This window comes from Symphodus melops (genome assembly GCF_947650265.1).
Source record: "Symphodus melops genome assembly, chromosome: 5".
Lineage (NCBI taxonomy): Eukaryota > Metazoa > Chordata > Actinopteri > Labriformes > Labridae > Symphodus > Symphodus melops.
The window spans coordinates 22490773-22511572 of NC_136695.1; the positions used below are offsets into that span (position 1 = coordinate 22490773).

General features: G+C 41.6%; 1 protein-coding gene across 2 annotated transcripts in view; it reads left to right on the top strand.

Moving 5' to 3' along the window:
- Positions 1–20800, top strand: part of ddr1 (discoidin domain receptor tyrosine kinase 1) — a 39201-nt gene that overhangs the window by 16365 nt on the left and 2036 nt on the right. The window contains exons 3-19 of one of the 2 annotated variants that reach the window (XM_079344112.1): positions 748–850; positions 4209–4284; positions 4623–4775; positions 5479–5626; positions 6747–6849; positions 7659–7845; positions 10244–10493; positions 11819–11971; positions 12498–12560; positions 13639–13805; positions 14718–14925; positions 16343–16465; positions 18204–18505; positions 18584–18711; positions 19637–19834; positions 19934–20201; positions 20542–20691. In XM_079344112.1, the coding sequence (XP_079200238.1) occupies positions 748–850; positions 4209–4284; positions 4623–4775; positions 5479–5626; positions 6747–6849; positions 7659–7845; positions 10244–10493; positions 11819–11971; positions 12498–12560; positions 13639–13805; positions 14718–14925; positions 16343–16465; positions 18204–18505; positions 18584–18711; positions 19637–19834; positions 19934–20201; positions 20542–20691 (2780 nt within the window). The remainder of the gene's footprint in view (positions 1–747; positions 851–4208; positions 4285–4622; positions 4776–5478; positions 5627–6746; positions 6850–7658; positions 7846–10243; positions 10494–11818; positions 11972–12497; positions 12561–13638; positions 13806–14717; positions 14926–16342; positions 16466–18203; positions 18506–18583; positions 18712–19636; positions 19835–19933; positions 20202–20541; positions 20692–20800) is intronic. The other variant, XM_079344113.1, reaches the window with a different exon arrangement.

Genomic DNA, 20800 nt, shown 5'->3' on the forward strand with positions numbered 1-20800 from the left:
CTCCACCTCCACAAGCCTTCCTCATGACTGACTTCACAGCAGATAGCTAGGTCATTGGGTAATCCTTGCCTGGGACCACTCTATCTGGATCATTTGATAATGTTGCTGCTAGACCGGATTCAGAACACACATCTGAGACCTGTCTGTGTTCATTCATTCGCCCTTCATGTCCTTCTACTCTTTTGTTATGTTCCTGAAAATCCCTGAGAATTGGTAACTGGAACAGCGGCTGTGCTGGACCGCTGGAGCCCCAAGGAGGTTGCTTTGTGTGGGATGGAGAGTGAGCAGGAATGACAAAAGAGGGAAAAAAAAGAAACAGGAAAAGTGTAGTCATACAGAAGACAAGTCACATCATCTCCCGGGGTGGCAGATGAATTGTAATGACTGTCTTTTTTGCAGTCACTTTCCACCAGACAAAAAGGAGACTTGGGGGTACAAGTGATGCAAAACACCATCATCACATTTTACACGGACTCATTGGTCCAGAACCCACACACACCGGTTTGAATAATGACCAACAGGAAGAATTTCTTGTAGAGTTTGGTGTTCCCTCTCTCTCCCCTATGTGTGGGATATGAAGCGTGAAGTCCGGAAGTTTTCCCAGAGATGACATAACTATGTTATTCTCCATGACCAATGTTGGCTGCTGACAGTCTGATGGAAATATTAGGTTTCCTCTGGACATGTGCTTGAACAGATGAGAATTTTGCTCACATCTCTCTCCCTCTCTCAAACTTTCCTCTAAAGCTCAGTGTCGTTACGCCCTGGGAATGGAGGATGGCACCATCCCAGATTCTGACATCACAGCCTCCAGCGCCTGGTCCGACTCAACTGAGGCCAAACATGGAAGGTAGGAAATGTGTGAGTGTGTATTCAGCACTAAAAGTTAACAATGACATTACTCAAAACACAGTAATCTGGAGACCTTACCTGTAATTAACGTTAGGGTGGGTGTTTGCAGTCTTAGAAAACTGTAATTCTGCTCAAAGATGACTTCATCAGGCTGGAGAACAGTTTTCAAAAACTCTGATCACAACAAGCATTATAGAAAAGAACTAGAAAATCTCCAAGGCACTAAACAATTAAAATACCTTTATTTTCAGGGCATGGTCAGGTGGATGTTAAAAAAGTAGTTTTTAACATTTTAATGGTTTAAAAGATTTGTGTTGCAGCACTCCTTTCTCCATGTTTTGAGTTGGACAACAAGCATCTCTTTCGGTTGTCATCAGATAAATGTTCTGTTGCAACTGCATCCACTGCCAACAGCGATGTCACTCTGTACTCACGCCTCTGGTAGGGATCTCACTCAGCACTACCTCAAAGAACAAACTGATATTGTCCTGCATACACGTCAAAGATCTCTCGGCCCCTAGACGAAACTCTGATTCATTCTACTTTTCTTAATTGAGAGATGGCAGGAGTGGAGATGTTAGCTCACCACAGCAGAGATGGTGTGTTGACCTGCAGGTCGGTGGTGTTTTTTCCCCCTGTCACTAAAGTCCACGTTTGTTGGTCTCGGGTCTTGTCTGCTCAAATAAACGGGATTATAAATCTGTGGAGACTGACCTGAATCGGTGCTGTATATTAGTACAGTGGCTGCTCAGCAGAGATGGATGTGACTGAACTTACTGGACTCATATCACTGCGTGAGCATTAACTGGTTTATTGCTTCTTAATTTTCAAGCCTTTTATGCACATTGATCTGCAATGTTTTTGTTTTATCACTAACTAAACTGAACTGAATATAAAATACGTTCAACTGAATGAACAGTTTTTTGTCCTTACTTGTGATTTGATTGAAAACTAGATGAATTTTCTTTGACAAGGAAACCTTCACTTTTTTGTTTGTGGTGCTTCATTGGTTGATACTCAGTTTGACCTTTGTACAGTTGACTCCCTGACTTCAGGGTGGTTAGGCTTCAACCTATCTGGCAGCGTGGCACACTATGAGTTAACTGTGAAATCACTAGAGCTAAATGAAAACAACTTTTTTGTTATCATGATACTTTTAATTCAAAGGACACAGCAGTTGGTTTACAATTTGCTGACCAGTTTTTTGGAAGCAAGTAATACAGTTGGATATGGATTTTGAAAAGTGGCAATGCAGACATTTTATATAATTTCACAATCTAACAGAATCACTATACACATTGTACAAGGCACCATCGACATTTACTCGACGATAAGACTTGTCAACTGTGATTGATTACACAACTGCAGCACGTTTCAAAGCTTCTTGACTTTTAACTGCAATACAAGGAGACGGGCGACGCCTGGAATAGTTTTACAAGTATCTTTCATCTTCCAAAAACTCAGAATTGAATTTGATACTTAAAATGATTTTTTTGATATAATGGTTTTCCTTGTAGGTTTTAAGTGGACCAACTTTCTTCAATTTGGTTCAACTTCTGAGAAAGCGTCTTACAAGGAGATCACCTTGAATACTTCTGGATATGCATATTTGTTTGCATTGGATTAGTACCTGACTGTACAGCTTTATATGTAACAAGGATTTTTTTTAAGAATGATTCAAAACATTACTATTTCAATTAATTTCAGATCTAACAGAATAATTGACAGCAAAGTATGTGCAGTTCTGCTGAAATAATAGTTATAGTAATAATAATAGTGCTGCATAGTTGTCTCATGTGCGTGTCTGCCTTTCTCCAGTCCCTCGGCACCACACTAAACTAATTTGTCGGCTGTATGTTTGATTATGATAGAACATGATAGTGTGTCTTTGTCAACCACCTTAGTAATCACGTTATCTGTCCGCCTGACAGCGTGGTCAGATTAATGAGAAACAAGCCAGGCCTGCAACATGCTACAGTAAGAGTGTGTGTGTGTGTGTCTGTGTGTGTCTGTGTGTGTATGTGTGTGTCTGTGTGTGTATGTGTGTGTAGGGCTGGGTCTCTTGGCAGAGTTTCTAACCATGTGGAAATGATTATTAGCCCTGGCTCTTTTTTTAAAGAGACATCAGGGAGACATGGCCAGAAAAAAAGAGAAAAGAAAAAGCAGTAGACATAAAGAAATAAAAAGTAAAAGGCAGATCATTACGATGGGGCTCTGAAAGCTGGAAATATTAATTTAAAATCAAGGTCTAAGGGAAGGTGTTAGTGAAGGGAGGAAATGATGGACGCAGATCTTTTTTTTTTCATGGCTCTGATTGCTTTGAGGCGCAGTATTTGCTTTGAGACAGTGAAATATTTGTGTCTACGTGAGCAAGTGGAGGAGAAGTGGAAGGAACAAGGTAATGAAGAACAAGAGTATGTGAATGCATTTTTGGCTGGTATGAAGAGAAGGGAAAAAAATCAGGTACTTGGCAGAACAGTGCCATGAATATAAGCCAACTCCTGTTGGCTCGTGCACATTGTGCTGAATTCAGCCCGGCCACACTGTCGATATCGCCTTGCGTTCTTCTGGCTGCATGTGGTCTTCCCGTCAAGGCAGAAAATGGGATCGACTGTAGTCTGTAGCACCATTGCCACTGTGACCAAGTTGATGTAGTGATTTGTTTTGGTGGTCAAAGCAGCAGCAGCTTTCATTTTGGGAGAAAAACCCCACAGTGGTCAAAGTGCGGCTGTGGCCTGGCCTTTCTTCCAAAAGTCCTTCATAAGGTTTGATGTGAAGTCACAAAACACTAAGCCAAGTTTGTGGTCTTTACATGGCCACTATGTGGTGGCAGTTTTATTTTTTTCCCAGACTGGATTAAGGAAGGTCACACTGGGGAAAAGTAATTGTTGCTGCGGTGTATGTGTGTGGTCATGGAAGGGCTGAGATGCTGCGAGTACAGATTGATACTCATGTTATACTTTAAATCTTAGTGTGAAAAATAATAAAGAGCTAGTAATGTTCACTCCTTTCATGTTGTCTTCCATCTCTTAACTTCTCTCTTGCGTTCTCCATATTTCTCGTCAGTCTGCAGCTATTCTTTCTCTATTGCCTGCAGTCTACCTTCACCGAAGCCAGCTCTCTGTCACACTGTTTTTTTCCTGGTTAGAATACATTGCCCTATTTATATTTTGCTGCTGTGCAGTCCAATCTATGTGGAGGTAGAGGCGGTCAGCTTGTTCGTATTGAATTCTCAGTTGTAGCTGCATTGTACTGCAAGTTGTGTTGTGGGAGAACTTGTGTCTTTGTTTGGGTGAAAATTGGGGGTAATGTTTTTTTTTGTCTCATTTGTATTTATTTGACTCTGTGTCCCTCAGGTTGAGCACTGGAGAGGGAGATGGAGCATGGTGTCCTGCAGGAGCGGTTTTCCCCGGTGGATCAGAATATCTTCAGGTACTCAGTTTAATTTGATTTCTATGATGGAAGCTTGGATTCATTCTCAAGCATAACATTTAATTTTAAAATACAGTTTTATTATTTTTTTTATCAGACATGCTATTCAAACTGTTTAGGGAAATAAATGTTCAAATATAAGAATTTCAATGAAAAGTATAAAACACATTTATTTGGATATTTTTGTCAGGCCCCTTTTTACTGAAGCACTCATTCTTGTTAAGTTAAGCAAATCACTGCTGAATGTAGATTTAAAAAGAGAAAAAATCTAAAAAAAACATTCTTATAAATGTCTGTGTACATTAATTTCCTAATCATGTGTTTTCCTTCTCCGACAGGTTGACCTGCATAAACTCCACTTCCTGGCTCTGGTTGGTACCCAGGGTCGTCATGCTGATGGGCACGGTCAGGAGTTTGCCCGCAACTATCGGCTCCGTTATTCCCGAGACGGAGTGAAATGGATCACCTGGAAGGACCGCTGGAGCCAGGAAGTAAGCAGCATGTTTGTAGTTTACAGCAGAGGTTTCCCTGTCTGTTTCATGTGTATGCTAATGAAGGGGAGTGATCATCCAGAAAGGTGTTTATCATCCAAACACCTTTATGTCATTTTCACAAGGAATACAGTCGAGGCTTATAGAAAACTGGGTAATACTGTATCCTGTGGCTGTTTTTGATACAAATAAATGTTAAATAAAAATTGCTGAATTATTCATCTGGATTTGACTTATTTATTATTCATTTGGGAGTAGAACAGTTAGACTTTATCGTGAAACATTTCTATTCAGCCAAAAGCAGCCCTCGCTGCTTCACTTTTCAACACAGGGAGAGGCACGTCTTATTATGCTTGGTCAATGTCCAACATTTGTTTTAGTGCACTGTGTATTATTTCAGAACATAAAATAAGATAAGACAAACCTTTATTCATCCCACAGTGGAGAAATTAACATCACCATGCAACAAATATTCAAAACTTGAAAGGCACTGCACATCTTCCAGCGAAGGCTTTCCTTTACAAAGACTGTGCCTCAGGCTCTACTATCAGTCCATCTTCACTCCTTTGTGTTCCTTGAACTCTCTTAGATAAATATAATTTAAAGACGCATGCTGAATAATAAGTTCTGTTCAACCCTGCAGGTTACAGAGGAGACGAGCAATGTTCTGTCTGATTGAAAATGTGTGTTTTTCTTCCCTCAGGTGGTGTCAGGGAATGAGAACACCTACGATGTTGTGCTGAAAGACCTGGGCCCCCCAATTGTTGCTCGCATGGTGCGCTTTTATCCACTGGCCGACCGGGTTATGAGTGTTTGCCTTCGAGTGGAGCTCTACGGTTGTGTTTGGAACGGTAAGCATGAGTGTGAAGAAGAGGAACACACAAAGAGACCAGAGGAATAAAATGTGCTGGAGATTTAGGTATTCATACAGTTAGTTCATTCTGAGGCATGCCCTCAGGACCTTGATAAATCACTTCACTTTCCATATGTTGATGGAGACTCGCTTATATTTTATCCTGGATTTACTCCTTTGGCACCAAAGGGACAGGAGGGAATTTGTAGGATGGTAGTGATTACGAGTAAGCGCTTTTGCAATACATCCCCGTGCATTAATTCAAGGCGTTGCATCAAATTTACAGCCTGAGAGGGGCTCGCTCAAATAAAAGAAGCCACACTAGAGAAGATATGTGTTGGTCTCCACGTTTCCTGGAGCACAAGGCTGACTGAGAATTTATGACCGGCTCACCTCCTCTCCCTTCCCCATCCACCTCCCTCAGACAGCATCAGGCTGCCTGTAAATCAGAGCTGTCACCGAAGCTAAACGCTACAGTTCCCAGTTTGTGTCCTCTGGGGGAGCATCACTGCGTAAAATATGATGTAACGTGGAGAGTGATGCAGTGCAGCTCAGTTCATCCACAAGTGAGGGATTGTAGAGCATCTTGAGAATTTCAAGTTGTTTGCATATTCATCTTAAATCATCTATATCAAACATTTCTTAGTGTCTTTCCTGGGCTTATATTTGACCCAAGCCCCTTCAAATATCTGAGTGCATAATACCACACATAGACAGCATTATGGTTTGCACACGTCTGTGTGAAGCACTGTTTATTATGGGTAGAAGAGCAGCGGGCTGTGGTCCATGTTGCTGACGTCACCTCTGCTCTCAGGGAGTGGACTGATTAGCTGTATATTGGAGCAGAGGGTCTTGAGTTTCACTAGCTAATGGTGTCCTGGGTTCAGCAGGCCTGAGCAGCAGACGTCTTTGTTTGTTTTACTATTTTAAAAAAACATCTGTAACTACAGCAGTGATCATTATAAAACGTTGGCTCCCTGTGCCTGTGGCTTCTCATCGTGAAAAATCTAAAAAAGCAGCTTGCACATATCTTTGTCTTCAATTTAAAGACAGAAAAGGCATTTTCTATATCAGCAAAAGCACGAGTGAATGATTGTTCTTATTCTTATGTCTCACAGATGGGTTGAAAGCTTACACTGCTCCAGTGGGTCACGTCATGCACCTGTCTGGCATGCCCATCTATCTAAACGACTCCACTTACGATGGAAGCACTGAGCAAGGGTAAGATATTCACTCTTTTTGATTGAGTTTAATTTTTTCATTACGATGTTTGATTAAGCATTTAATTTCCATATATTCACGTCCAATCCTCTGAGGTTTCCAATTTGACACAACCTTGGCTCTAAATTGCAGCGCTCTTGTGTCCAATATCATCAAAATAAAGATTCCCAAGAATGACAATGTGAAGGGACTGAATCACTGGAATACCAAAGCTTCTCTGCATCACTGGTCACATCTGTTTGCACTGATGTGGGGTCTAAGCCACAACCTTTGTTGAAAGTGTATTCTGGTGTCCACCTAATCGAAAGGGAACAACTTTGTTTTTCTTAAGTTGCTCAGGGATTTGAGGCATGTTTCCTGACTAAAATGTTTTGGCAGGGCGCAAAGGAGGAATTGGGAGGGTTGCAAAAGGTCCACACTTGCATGTGCTGTGTGGTTAATGGAGCTGAGATGTTTTTGTAGTGGTTGAGCTAACACTTTTGATGTAATCCAGACGTATTGTAGCAGATGTGTGTGTGTGTGTGTGAGAGAGAGAGTGAGGTCCTCAGTTTGGGTTTGAAAACCGCGTTGTGTGTTTTCAGTTCAGTTGTGCGTTTCTAAGAGAGAGATGAATAGGAAAACTGATGTGTAGTAACAGTGAGTGAGAATATATGTACTTATACAGATAGGCCTATATATATATATATATGCTTATTTATGCATCCCTGCATGCCAGCACCAGTATTCATAAATAGAAAGTGACTTACAGCATTCATCATTATTTCTGCACTGAGCTACATTTAAAAACCCTGTTGTGTGTTTGTGTGCAGGATGCAGTTTGGTGGCCTGGGTCAGCTCTGTGACGGCGTCCTGGGAGGAGACGACTTCATACAAACCAAGGAGCTGAGGGTGTGGCCTGGGTACGACTACCTGGGCTGGAGCCGGGAAGCCCTCGGGCAAGGCAGCGTGGATATTGAGTTCCACTTTGAGAAGCCGCGGGTCTTCCACAAAATGCAGGTTGGCAGAGAAAGTTGTGTTTGTAAAACGGTGTTGTTGTGTGAAGCAGAATATGAGAGGGTTACACAGGACATTGTTATCTGCTGGTATCTCAGGCAGCACGGGGCAGCCTGTAAATCAGAGCTGTCATCGGGGCTAAAAGCTGCAGTTCCTGCTCAGTGTCTACAGGGGGACCATCTGTGTAAGAGCTGCTCTGATGCAAATTATGAGGCACTGCAAATCATAGATTAGAAAAAATCTTCAGAAGATCAAGTTTTATCCATTCGGTATCTCATTTATGATCAGGCAGCAGTAATTGTCTGTATTGTGTTCATGTGTCAGAGGGTCAAGCAGGTCAGCAGTGCAGTTTAAGAAAAATGTCTTTGTGGTTAATTATAAATGTCTCTGATTTAATTCTGGCCAAGGGCAGTGATTACAGCTCATGTCCCTGTCTTCCAAATGAGCGAAACACTGATTTAAAAATGTGTGTGTATATATATATATATATATAAGAATTTTTAAGAAGTAGAAGGGTGATGTAGCTTTTTTGTATGTGAAGACAAGTCTGCAGACGAAGAAGAATTTGTTGATAAATTCATTGATATAGGTAATTAATGATCCCATTTGTACAAGACAAGGATGTCATTGTGATAATGTCAAGACATTAGGCCGGCTGTTCTTTTCTTTTCATTTGTTTTTTTTGCATTTGCTGAAGCTCGACCTCGAAAAGAAACTCTAACTGTAGGGTTATGCGTTCGCTTCTTTTAAACAACAATAACTTTGTTAGTCAGAAACAAGCATTTTGTCCGGAATAGCTCTTCAGCCATTTAATTAGTTTTAAAGTGCCATTGTTAACCATCAGACAGTGCATTCGAGCACGCCTTCTGGGTGCCACTGAGTTTCATCACAGTCTGTTTGTGCGTCTGTGTGGCTTTTGGGGTTAGTCTGTGGAGCAACAAGAGTGGATGAGAATGTGAAGCAAGCCAGTTTGAGTTATAACTGTGTTGTCTCTTTGGACGTGGAGAGAGGAATGTCGGTTTGGGTGGGATTCACCCTATACATGTGCATATTTAACAGCCTGAATCCCCAGTCACTGTTAAAAACTGATACGTAAGTTGAGGTTTTGGTTTTGACTGAGATCCAAGCAGATCAGCATATTCTCTTTGCCCTCTTTCCCCTCACATATTCAGGATTATTCTTGTGTTTATCAGTTAACTTTTTAAAGTTTTCCCAGCGGTATCCCTAGTGTTTTTCCTAGATTTCTCCTGTGTTTCCTGTCTTTTCCCAAGAGGTTTTCCCACACTAACCTCAGCTGACATATGCTGTTATGTTAGTCTGGCGGAGCGGATATGTCAGACACAGGTCAAACAAATAACGAGCAGGAACCTGAACCTAATTTTGGCTTGACTCGACTCTGTAGTTCCTTAACCTACACCTAATCACTCCCCAAAGGGAAATGTGCCCTTTGACTTTTGTGTCATTCATAACCTGAACTTCCTCTGTCAAAGACTGGAGATATCATCTGATCAGACTTCATGTCCAACTTTTATTTGCAAGCTCACATTGAAGACGATGCAAAGTAAGTCATGGGGAGCTCATTGTGTAGGTTAGAATAATGAGAAAACAAGGCACAAAATGAATGCAGTGTTGTTGTCTCAAACTAAGCTTTGTGCAGATCCTTGGAGCTGTCTGTCATAAAGTGCTATATTACCCCCAACACTTCCACCAAGCTACAGTACACACCCCCCTCTTCTCATTTTGTCCCCTTCAAGATCTAATCAGTTCCACGTCAACCCAGCATCTGGTGCAGCTGTTCCCGCTGCGCCTCACGTGTGTTTTATTAACATATGGATTAGATCAGAGCAGCTGGCCTCGCAGTAAGTGTGAGGTTAATAGCTGACCTGTAAGAACAGCCCTCACTCCACCCCTCCACTCTCCTCTTTAACTTTCTATCTCTCACATCTACAGTATAGATTTGACCTCTATCACTCTCATTTAAAAGCCCTCTGTCTTCCTCCATCCAGCAACAATGACACCTCGTATATTAGCTCAACTTTTATGGATACCCTTCTCTTCTGCCTTTTCTTGTTTGTAAAGATGGGAAAGATATATAAGTCTGCTCACCTTCTTCAGTTTTCTGTCATCCATGTTTAATCCTTTTTTTTTTCTCTCTTCTTTGTTCTGATCGTCTATAATTGCAGTCCTGCTCAGCTCTAACTTGAGCCAAAGCCATTACGGGTTGAACAGGATGAGAATGTCTCATTAACTTTGTGTTAATTGAACCTCCAGCCTCTCCATGAATAATAAATGGCCCAACTTTCTCTGAGTTTTTCAAGATGTTTGCACACCTTTCAAGCTAATTTAGAGGTGCGGGTACGTTAAAGGATTGTCTTCTTATACATTTTACTTCTTCCTCTAGGTGCACAGTAACAACCGCCATACCCAAGGCGTGCGAGTCTTCAGCAAGGTCGAGTGTCTTTTTAAACCAAGCATCCTCCAGCCTTGGTCTTCTCCTGCCCTCACCCTGCCTGTGCCCCTCGAGGACCTTAAGGACCCCTCTTCACGACCCATCTCCCTCCCGCTGGGGGCTCAGCCTGCTCAGATCCTGCGCTGCAAATTCTTCTTTGCTGATCAGTGGCTGCTCATCAGCGAAATATCCTTCCTCTCTGGTAGGAAAAAGAAGGGTTAAAGTCGTATGTGTTTTTTTTGTATAGTATTTCCATTATTACATTACTTCCATTATGGCTTTGCACTCACGTCAAACGTATCCTTGTAACTAAGTCTGGCACAATCCAGGAGAGATTTGGCACTTTCAAAACAATAGATACATTAAACAGCAGTGACGTTTCGTACTGTGGTTGTGAAAGTCTGATCAGTGCTCTTTAAATGCTAAAAGTAAAGAAATAAGAGACCGTAAATCTAATGAGTTGTTTTTTTACCTTCACTGTGACATTATCAGAGTAACATTTTTGCCTTGGCTGTTTGCTGTTATATGGTTGAAGGTATCAGCATTTTTTCAGTTAAGGACCATTTTCCATGTCTGGTGGGGACTCAGCAGAAAAATTATGCTGTTGTGCCCAAAAAACACTGTGTGGAGAAAACACAAGAAGAGAAAGAAACCGAAAAGTTCAACTAAGCATTTTAGAAATAAGCAGACCTACTGTGAGTGTAGATGTTGCATTAGCTGTTCTTAGTAGTCTTCTTATTCATATTCTTAAACGTTGATCAGCATCACTCTACACTTTTTTCATTGAACCACCCATGCATCAAAAAGACAAGCTGTCAAGATCTTCCTTGAAGGGTTTAGGCCTATCTGACAGAAATTCAGATATGGGGCTCCTCTGCTGCTCTCCACCTGAGACTGCTTTGACTAATTAAACTGTCCCCTCCTGTCAGGTGTCCTATCAGTGAAGTGCTCGATAATCTCATCAGACTTTGGAGACTGAAATGTCTCGAGTCGTCTGGTGTTTTGTGGTCACTGCTGGACTCCTGCCAGATTCCTTCCTGCTTCAAGGTCCAGTCATTGGCTGCAAATTGGAGCCTACACCAACAAATCTTGTAGCCAAATGTTTTAATATGAGCCGATCTGACCAAATGAAAAACTCCTAACCTTACGTCTGCTAACAGAACGCGGTTGTTTGTATTTTTGCAACTTCTGCACCGACTAGGCTGTAGCCCTGGTTGATGAGCTTTTCATAAGAAAAAAATCAGCTCAAGTTTAAACCTTAAGAGCAAAGGCTAGTTGGCCACTTAACAGTAACCATTTGTAATTACACAATCAGTCAGATTAGTCAACAAGGAATGGATGAGTTCCCACTCAAAAACAGCATTATTAACATAATCACCAGGGTCGAATATTGTTTCTCTGGAAACACAACCTGCTGTTTCCCAACAGCCGAGGACAAGCAGACGATGTGAGCTGCCATGTAGAAACCCTCTCAACATATCAAACATGATTCATTTTAATTCTTTTTTTCTTCTTCTCCTGATCCAGAACCGTTTGAGGAAGATGCCACAGGAAAGGGTTCATTTCCTCCTAATCTACCAAAGATTCCTACCACCACCTCTCCTCCTCTTCTCAGCCACACCTCCTCCTCCTCTTCCACATCAGGTCGCAGCTCCTCCAACACCACCGCCAGCCCATCTGGTGAGTCCTCTGTGCTACTCAACCTTCACTGTCTTTCTTTCCATCAAACATCCTTTCTGAGTTCATCACCTCCCTCTTTCATCACCTACCATACTGCTTCATCTCCATCTCCTCCTGCTCTCTCTTCTAATCCCCCTGATCTCTCCTGCAGCACCTCCGTCTCTTCTCTCCAGTTGTGATGAGTGTGAGCATGTCGGCAGTGTGTCTAAGCCGTGTGTCTAAAGCATAGCCAAAGACAGGCAGTGCCAAAGGAGGCCCATATCTGTCTATCTTTATCATCAGCGCTGAAATCCTTTGGCGTTACACCAACTTTTCCTGAATTGAAAGTCACTGAATGTTTCTGTTACAGATTTAATTGTCCATAAAAAGCAGGCAAGAGCTACCTAAATTTACAAATTCTTGGTGTGAACTCTATGGGATTCTTCTAAATATGGATAACAGCCGTCCATGATTTCCTCTCATCACCGTCTTCTTCACCACTTCTCTTCTCACACATTCCCTCTTTGTCCATCCCTCGCTCCCCCAGAACCCCCCAACACCACCACCATCCTTTTCATGACGGACACCACTGGTAACTGGACGCTGTCAGGTGAGAGAGCAAAAAAAACAACAAAAAAAGGAAGGGAGGTAACCAAGGGGCAGGAGCTAGTAACATCTGCTCTGGCCCTCCTCCAGTATCTTCAAACTGTCCCTCCGCTGAGTATAAAGTGTAATGGAGGAGGGATTACAGGGGCAGGCTTTGGCACTGTTCTCTGTCCCCTGGGTTCTAAGTTACACAGCTGTATGGAAAACACTAACTGAGATGTAGTGCATTATTTATATGCACAATAACAACTCTCCTCCTTCAGTCTCACAAGCTGCATGGTGTTTTGGGGGTCTCTGAAATACAGTGTTAGACAATAACAGGCCTTTTGAAAAGCTGGAAATGTTTTAGGGTGGCTTGTTTGCCGCTTTGTCCTTGTTACTGGCTGCGGTTGGACGGCTTTGTTTGGGTTTATTTATTACGTGCATGTTGTTGAACCGAGAGAAAGGGGGATGTTTTCTGTTCTAACAGTGCCTTGTGTAAATCTTTGGTTTTCCTGTGAGGGCATACATGCACATAAAAGCATCATGTATGTGTGGTATGCGTGTCTGTTTTTGATCTCTTTAACTGAGTTATTTGTTCCAGACCATCACTGTGAAAGTGTTTTTGGAAGAGTTTGTTTATGAGCAAAATTTACACCAAGCTATTCAGAGGAAACCTAACGTGGTTTCATCCCTCAGACAAATAACATGCTGCATTTAATCTTCAAAGGAGTCAAAATATCTGTAATTTGGATAAATAGTTGACTACAAAGCTTCTGAGAAGATAACAGTGTTCACATTGTGTTCACATGACAGCGGGCTATGAGAAGCCCTGTGGTGTGAGTGGGCATACTGGATACATACTCAAACAGACGATCCCCATCAGATGTGTTCATAAGCCTGATGAAACGTTGCTGGTGTGCGTGACTGCGCTGAAAGAGCCAAAGCGCTCAGACTGAACAGTGTGTTAGATCATGCCAGACTGTGGTCGCACACGTACACAAAAAGGAATCCACCCACATAACGCCAAACCCTTCAATAACCTCAGGTTTCACACATACAACCACATGTTTACATTCTAACATCAAATTTACCTCCTCTAGATCCTGAATTTGCTGCAATGACTCCGAGGGCAGGACTTCCTGTACTTCAGGAAGACCACAGTCATACAGCTATTTTGATTGGCTGCCTGGTGGGCATCATTCTTCTGCTGCTGGCTGTGATTGCTGTCATTCTGTGGAGGCAGTACTGGAAAAAGATACTGGGCAAAGTAAGTCAAAGTTGAAGGTCACATGCAATGATGTTTGATTTGAGGCAGTCTTTTTTTATGTACAGTTTGTCTGCAAATGAACTTTACCTGCAGGTTTCTCAAGTTAACTTTTAGCAGCATTAAAGGGTCAGTTCAGATCTTTCTTTTCACCGCCTGTTGAATCTAGTTTTAACTTTATTTTGTACTTTGTACTTGTGCTTGTTCTTTGGATTCTGTAGCTCTTCTCGAGCATTACAGATTAGTTTCATTAAAAAAAACTCATTGCTTACACCAAAACAATGGTCTCTCTGGAGAACATATCGACTTTCTGTTTCAGGGGTTTATTACTTCCTGAAATATGCATAACACAAAGTAAGAACAAGATGTATTGGACTGAAGTGTCCTTTTAACCAAGTTGAAATGATTGATAGCAGGCTGAGATAACTCCTGCCAGTTTTTGGCAGCATTGCTGTTAATCTCCATCTGGTTGTTCGATGGGAATCCTTTTACATTAACTTCTAATTGTTCAAAGATTAGAGGGTATTTTCACTGATCGATTCCCATCTGCTAAAGGGATTTAAATCGCTGCTGAATTTAAACTCAGATGCCAGCTTATGAGGTTTTCCTAGTTTGCACAAATGCAGTGTAATAAAGCATCCTCTAATTAAGCTACGTTGAAAATATTTTTTATAAGATTTTCAGTGGTAGTTTGTGTCTCCTTTAAATTGTGTTATGATGTATTGAACGCTGCAGATCCTAATATTACAAACTACGTACTCAATTATAGAAATACATCAGACTAATCTGATAAGTTCAATAATTTGTTTTCTTAAACTCGACATATTTTCTTAAACTGCACTGATTCGACCCAGCTGTACCCAGAAAACTGGCTACTGAGTTTGTATAACCTGGATTCATTCTCTGCCCTTCCAGGCTCAGGGAAGTCTCTCCAGTGATGAGCTGCGGGTTCACCTGTCAGTCCCATCAGACAACGTCGTCATCAACAACACACACAGCTACTCGAGCCGCTACCAACGCATCCACACATTCCCTGATGACCGCGACCATGACAGAGAGGGAGAAGGGGAGTACCAAGAACCGAGCGCTCTACTACGGCCAAGAGATCAGAGAGACAGCACAGGTAAGTCATACACGCCCAGCTTCTTCTTTTTTAACCTTTATGTAATCCGGAGAATTTTTTCTTTTTTTTTTCTTTCTCTTTCCAGCCGAGACATGCAGCAGCATTGTTAACAACGTTTCTAACAAACAATGAGCAGCCACCAAAACAAGCTTAGCATATATAATATATTTGGAACAAAGAGGACCACAATCAAAAATATCTTAGGCCGAACATCTACAGCCAGAGGAGCCCGTCTCCAAGTCATTAACAATCCCTTTAAAAGCAGCCTGAACCCAGTTCATTAAGTACAGAGCTGCAAACTTACACACCTTAATTCACAGTTCAGTTCTGACCTTTGGAACAGACCGTAAGAATAGGTGTTGGTACTTTTGTAAGTCCCCAAACTCTTCTGACTGAGGTAGGTGAGATAGTATGAAGGAAGCACACTTTGTGATGAGACGAGCATTCATTAGGTATCTCCGTCATCGAGCACAGACATTAGGGTGGCACCAAACAGTCTCTTTTTGGAACCGTTGGACCTTTATGTAATCACACACTGATTGACTGCATCAAAATTAAATTATAGGTTTCATAGTTTCTCTTTTAGCTGAAGGGTTAAGTAAAAACAATCTCCTGTAGTTTTATAGCATAACAGAGAACATGCTTGTGTGCAGTGAAACATGGCACATGTTAAATACACGTTGGCAGAGATTGATGCATAGTCAGCCACACACAGTGGCATGCAGAGAGTGGATAATGAAAAACAATGAAACATTCCACATGTACAGTATTGTATTTTATACCGACATGTATGTGGTTTGTATGGATGGCTTCATGTCTGTCTTCATGATTGTGCAACCTCCATTTGTTATTAGTACCAATAAGCTAGCGGCAGTAGAACAGTATGGCATGCGTATCAAGCAAACAGTGGTGTAATAATATATTTCACCACACCAAACGAAAGTAAATCAAACCAAACATCCCACAAGGAAGACTGTGACAAAAAAAAGATGCACGGCTCAGAGGGGGCACAAAAGAGCTATTGTTCTAAGAAAAGAGGAGGGAAAAAAAGCAGTAAAGAAAGTAAAAGCATTCCTTCACTTGCATTGCACAACAGGAGGGGCTGCATGTCGTTTTTATAAGGTGCCTGTGAGTTTGAAATAACACGTGTTACAGAAACATTATTTTATCCATTCGTTTTTGTTATGTTTAGTTGTGTGTAACTATGCCTGTTCTTGCTTTGCTCTTTCGTTTGCCATGTGTCATTGCAACCTTTCTCCTTCCATGTATCATAATGGATTTGCTAACATGCTAACGGTTATTGATGTGTTTTTTTTTCTTTGTATATTTTTTGTGTCTTGTGCAACCCTTGTATGATCCATATCATTACTCCTTTGTGTATCCCGCCTCGTCCTGTGTGTGTGTTTGTGTGTGGCAGTCTTGCTGTTAAAAAACAACCCAGCATATGACCTGCTCCTGTCAGATCACAGAAAAGGTGCAAGATCCCTGGTAGTCCCCGGCACCTCACAGGCTCAGGAAAAGAGCCTCAATGTGCCTCAGGGTAAGAGACCTCAGACCGGGCCAGGACCTCCCTCGCTTACCTTTCTGTCCAGGGTTTGATCATTAGAAGAGCCGTAACATGATTCATCTGTTTTGCATGTGTCTAATACTATCATCCACCTTTTTACTTACAGTACATCATTTGTCACTTACTGCTCGACATACTTTGTTTGAAGGGATTGCTTGGTATTTAGGGAATTGTACAAGTTTAAAGTTCTGTGTCCTCATACTTGCAACATGGTTCTGTTGATGGAAATATATGTTGATCCATTGCAACAACCCCCAGTGTTGAAAAAAGAAGCAGACACTAATTTAACATGTTATAAAGCTTTGTCAAATCTTTTATTTTTATGTATAATTCACTGTTTTGTTGATATTAAGGCTAGGAGTTTTGCATAAATAGGCATAATTAGTGGTTTGGCTGATTTGACTGACAGGCTAGCTGTTAGCCAGGAGGCTCGGCTTCACTTAAAAAAAACTTCACAAACTGTTAGTTTTGTTTTCATTTTTTGGAACACTCCAGTTAAATGATGAGCTAGACAGGCATGTTTCAGCAAACAAGATATTCAATCACCCCACCTAAGTCTATGATCAAGACCATCAATTTTCTTTTAAGAAGTGGATGTTGCCACCATGACTTCACCCATTGCTGTCTTCTTGGCTGTTGCCATCTTGCTTTTGGACCCATAAGTTATAACAACTGTGAACAAGCGTTTCTGTGTCTATATCTGCGTCTCTTAAAAACAATTTTTTTTTTTTTTTTAAAACGTATGGTAAGAGTTCTGTACATGCTTGGTGTGGACATGTGTTGCATATTTTTCTAAACTGCATCAATCTGAAGAGTAAAATTTAAAACTCAGTATTCATGTCATGAGCTGTGGCGGTGAGCGCACAGAAGCAGAGCAGAAAGTTTCTTATCTCAGTTATTATAATTGTAAGAAAGCTATAACACTTAGTATTCAACAGCAACTCTCCCCACAACTTTTTGACTTATGTGGGCTGTCAGACTCTCGTGGAAGCTGATAGTAATGAATATTAAGTTATTTAACCTTGATATAAATTAAACCTTTTGAGAGGTTTTCTTTCAGCAAGTACGACAATAGATTCTAATTGTGTTCAAAAGCAGATTAGACCACTACAATTTCCAAGAAATTATGAAACTCTGCTCATTGTATTAACTCAGTTTGATAGGCTGCATCACGATCAAACAAATGGCAGGATTTAAGCACAAAAAAAATGACTGCAAGGCAGATCCGCAGCATATGTGTGTAGCCAAGGTCTTTCAGTTGTCCCCAACCTTTCAGACGATCGATGATAAATGACTATTATGGATACGAATAATAAATCTTGTGACAAATTTTAACCTTTAGCTAAAAATTCACTTCACTACTCATTTGCCTTTCTCCTCATCTTATAAAGTTTTATTACTTTGTCCTTTATTTTATGACTCTAGATTTTATATTTATCCTTTACTTTCAGCCTTCATTGTCAGTGAAGAACCTCGAGACATTTTGACTGATGGACAAGAAGTTTTTGATTTCTTTGTTAAAGGAAATTTCCCCAAATTCAAACAGTCCCTTTAAAAAAAGTTGTCAGATTACTTATCTTAATATGTGATACCATCTGATTTATTCACTCGTAGGCTGCCTTAAAGCAAAACAAAGCTGTATATAATCACTCGCGTCCTTCAAAGTTATCTCTTCATTTCATCCGCCCCGTCTGTCTTCTCCTCTGCGCAGCCTGTGGTTTGGACTTGGACATGGAGAAAGGTTTCCCTCCAACTCAAGAAGAGCCTCCTCCCTATCCGGGCTCCCCTCCCTACCCCTCCCTGTCTCCTCCTGTGTCTCCCCCGCTACCTCCCAGCGTTCCTCACTACGCTGAGGCGGACATTGTGAGCCTGCAGGGTGTCAGTGGGAACAACACCTACGCCGTGCCTGCCTTGGCCTCCTCGAGCCCTGGGGCTGATGCCACTCCGCTGCCGGAGCTGCCACGGCAATGTCTCATCTTCAAGGAGAAACTTGGAGAGGGACAGTTTGGAGAGGTGAGTTATACGCCCCCCAGAAAATACACATTGAAGTCTGATTTAATAATACGGGTATCTGTATTTATTTGGTTTTAGGTGCACCTGTGTGAAATCGAGAGCCCTCAGGACCTTCCCAACCTAGAGTTCCCCTTCAATGTTAGAAAAGGTCGCCCTCTGCTGGTGGCAGTGAAGATACTGCGCCCGGATGCCTCTAAGAATGCCAGGTCTGTAATTTCATCCACAGCTGAGCCTGGCTTCAGTGTAGTTCACAGTTTTTCTTTTCACTGTTACAGCTTATCTCCAATGTGCTCATGGAACCACAGCGCTCCCTCTGGTCATTTACATTTAAGGACACAGGGTTCTTTAAGATGTTCATGCCTGACGCAGGAGTAAGAAAGCTTGGTAGACACGTCAGAAGTCAGTCAGTATCAGGAATTCTTATTGAAAATGTTTTTTTTGTTTTTTTTTGTGAATTTAAAATTAAGCTTAAGTGCTTTGCTGTAGGAATTTGTATTGGCTTTTAAAAAGCATCTCAGGTCATCTAGAGAACAGAATGTAAACTTCACAATTAATGAAATCATCCAGCCTTAATAAAATACAACACATTTGTTTTAGTGTCTGTGTTATTTACTATGAGCTCACTTATTTAAAATGTCCAGGAGCACGGCAGGGATTTAAGCCCAGAATCAGTCCATTTAGCTCTCCAGGAAAAAAAAACATCAAAGCAGGGCCTTTGTGGTTCTCTGGATGTTTGACTCCTTTCACCGCCTGCTTGTTTGCTTTCGCTCTGCACTATTTTGCTCTGGGAAGAAAAGCCCAGCTTGTTTAAACTGAAGTGCTGGGAGTGCTGGGAGGTTGGTTAGAGACTGAGCAACACAAACATATTGACCTGCAAAACAACATGGGGTGAAAGGCGAGCAGAGTTTCAGACTGGGGAATTGATTCCTCAGAGCATCAGCAACGTTCTCACTTGACTCATTGGTATCAAAAAAAGCTCCAAAAGGCATAAATTATTATTCTAATATTATATATTAAGAAGGAACTTAAAAACACATTTTGGTATGCATTGTTTTATACATTTACTCTAGATCTAACAGTTTTCTTGTATTTTTTCTCTGACCATTTCACTATTCCTTAATGACCTGATAGGAACGACTTCCTGAAAGAGGTGAAGATTCTGTCTCGCCTAAAGGACCCGAACATCATCCGTCTACTGGGAGTGTGTGTGAGCAGTGATCCTCTCTGCATGGTCACTGAGTACATGGAGTGTGGAGATTTGAACCAGTATCTGTCTCACCGAGTGCTTCTAGACAAGACGGGGCCTTCACACAACACGCCGACCATCGGGTACATCAAAATCTAACTCTGTAACAGCTATGAGGAAACGTTCTCTTAACAAGATTGATTGATTAACCATCTGCTCCACTTGTCAACTTCCTGCCTCAGTTATCCGGCCCTCATCTCCATGGCCAGCCAGATCGCATCAGGAATGAAGTTCCTCTCCTCGCTGAACTTTGTGCACCGGGATCTGGCGACCCGTAACTGTCTGGTCGGGGGTGACAGGGGTGAGAGCGGAGACGATCCGGGTGGTGAGCGACACATCAAGATAGCTGACTTTGGCATGAGCAGGAACTTGTATGCAGGCGATTACTACAGGATCCAAGGTAGAGCTGTGCTGCCAATACGCTGGATGGCCTGGGAGTGTATACTCATGGTGAGAGCACAGACATAAGACTGTCTGCATTTGATCGTGTCATCTTGGATGCTATATTTTTACTGATCTGAATTTATTTTAGCTCGTTAACCCAGGGGTTTGTAGGTATTCAAGAAAATGAGTGAACTTTGAATTAAAAATAACCAAAACTTGTAAAGCGTGTTAGGAAGTCTAATTCAGATATTTTTAGGTCACTGACGAGTTTTAAAGAAGATTAAGTGCAACATAAGTTAACAGTCATTAATAATGGTGTACTTTAAACATGTAATCCCTTACATACAATTTGGGGAGTGTGTCGATGAATACAGTTTTTTTATTTCTGTGTTTCTGTGTTTCACAGGGAAAGTTCACCACAGCAAGTGACGTGTGGGCGTTCGGGGTCACTCTGTGGGAGATGCTGAGTGTTTGTCAGGAGCAGCCGTACTCCAACCTCACAGACGAACAAGTCATCGACAACGCAGGCGAGTTCTTCAGAGACCAGGGCAGACAGGTAAGACAGAGAACATATATGGGTTTAACATGTTTTTTTTAGCATTGAATGTATTTGTGTACATCATATAACTAATGTAACTAAAATAGTACAGAAGAAGGTACAGTAC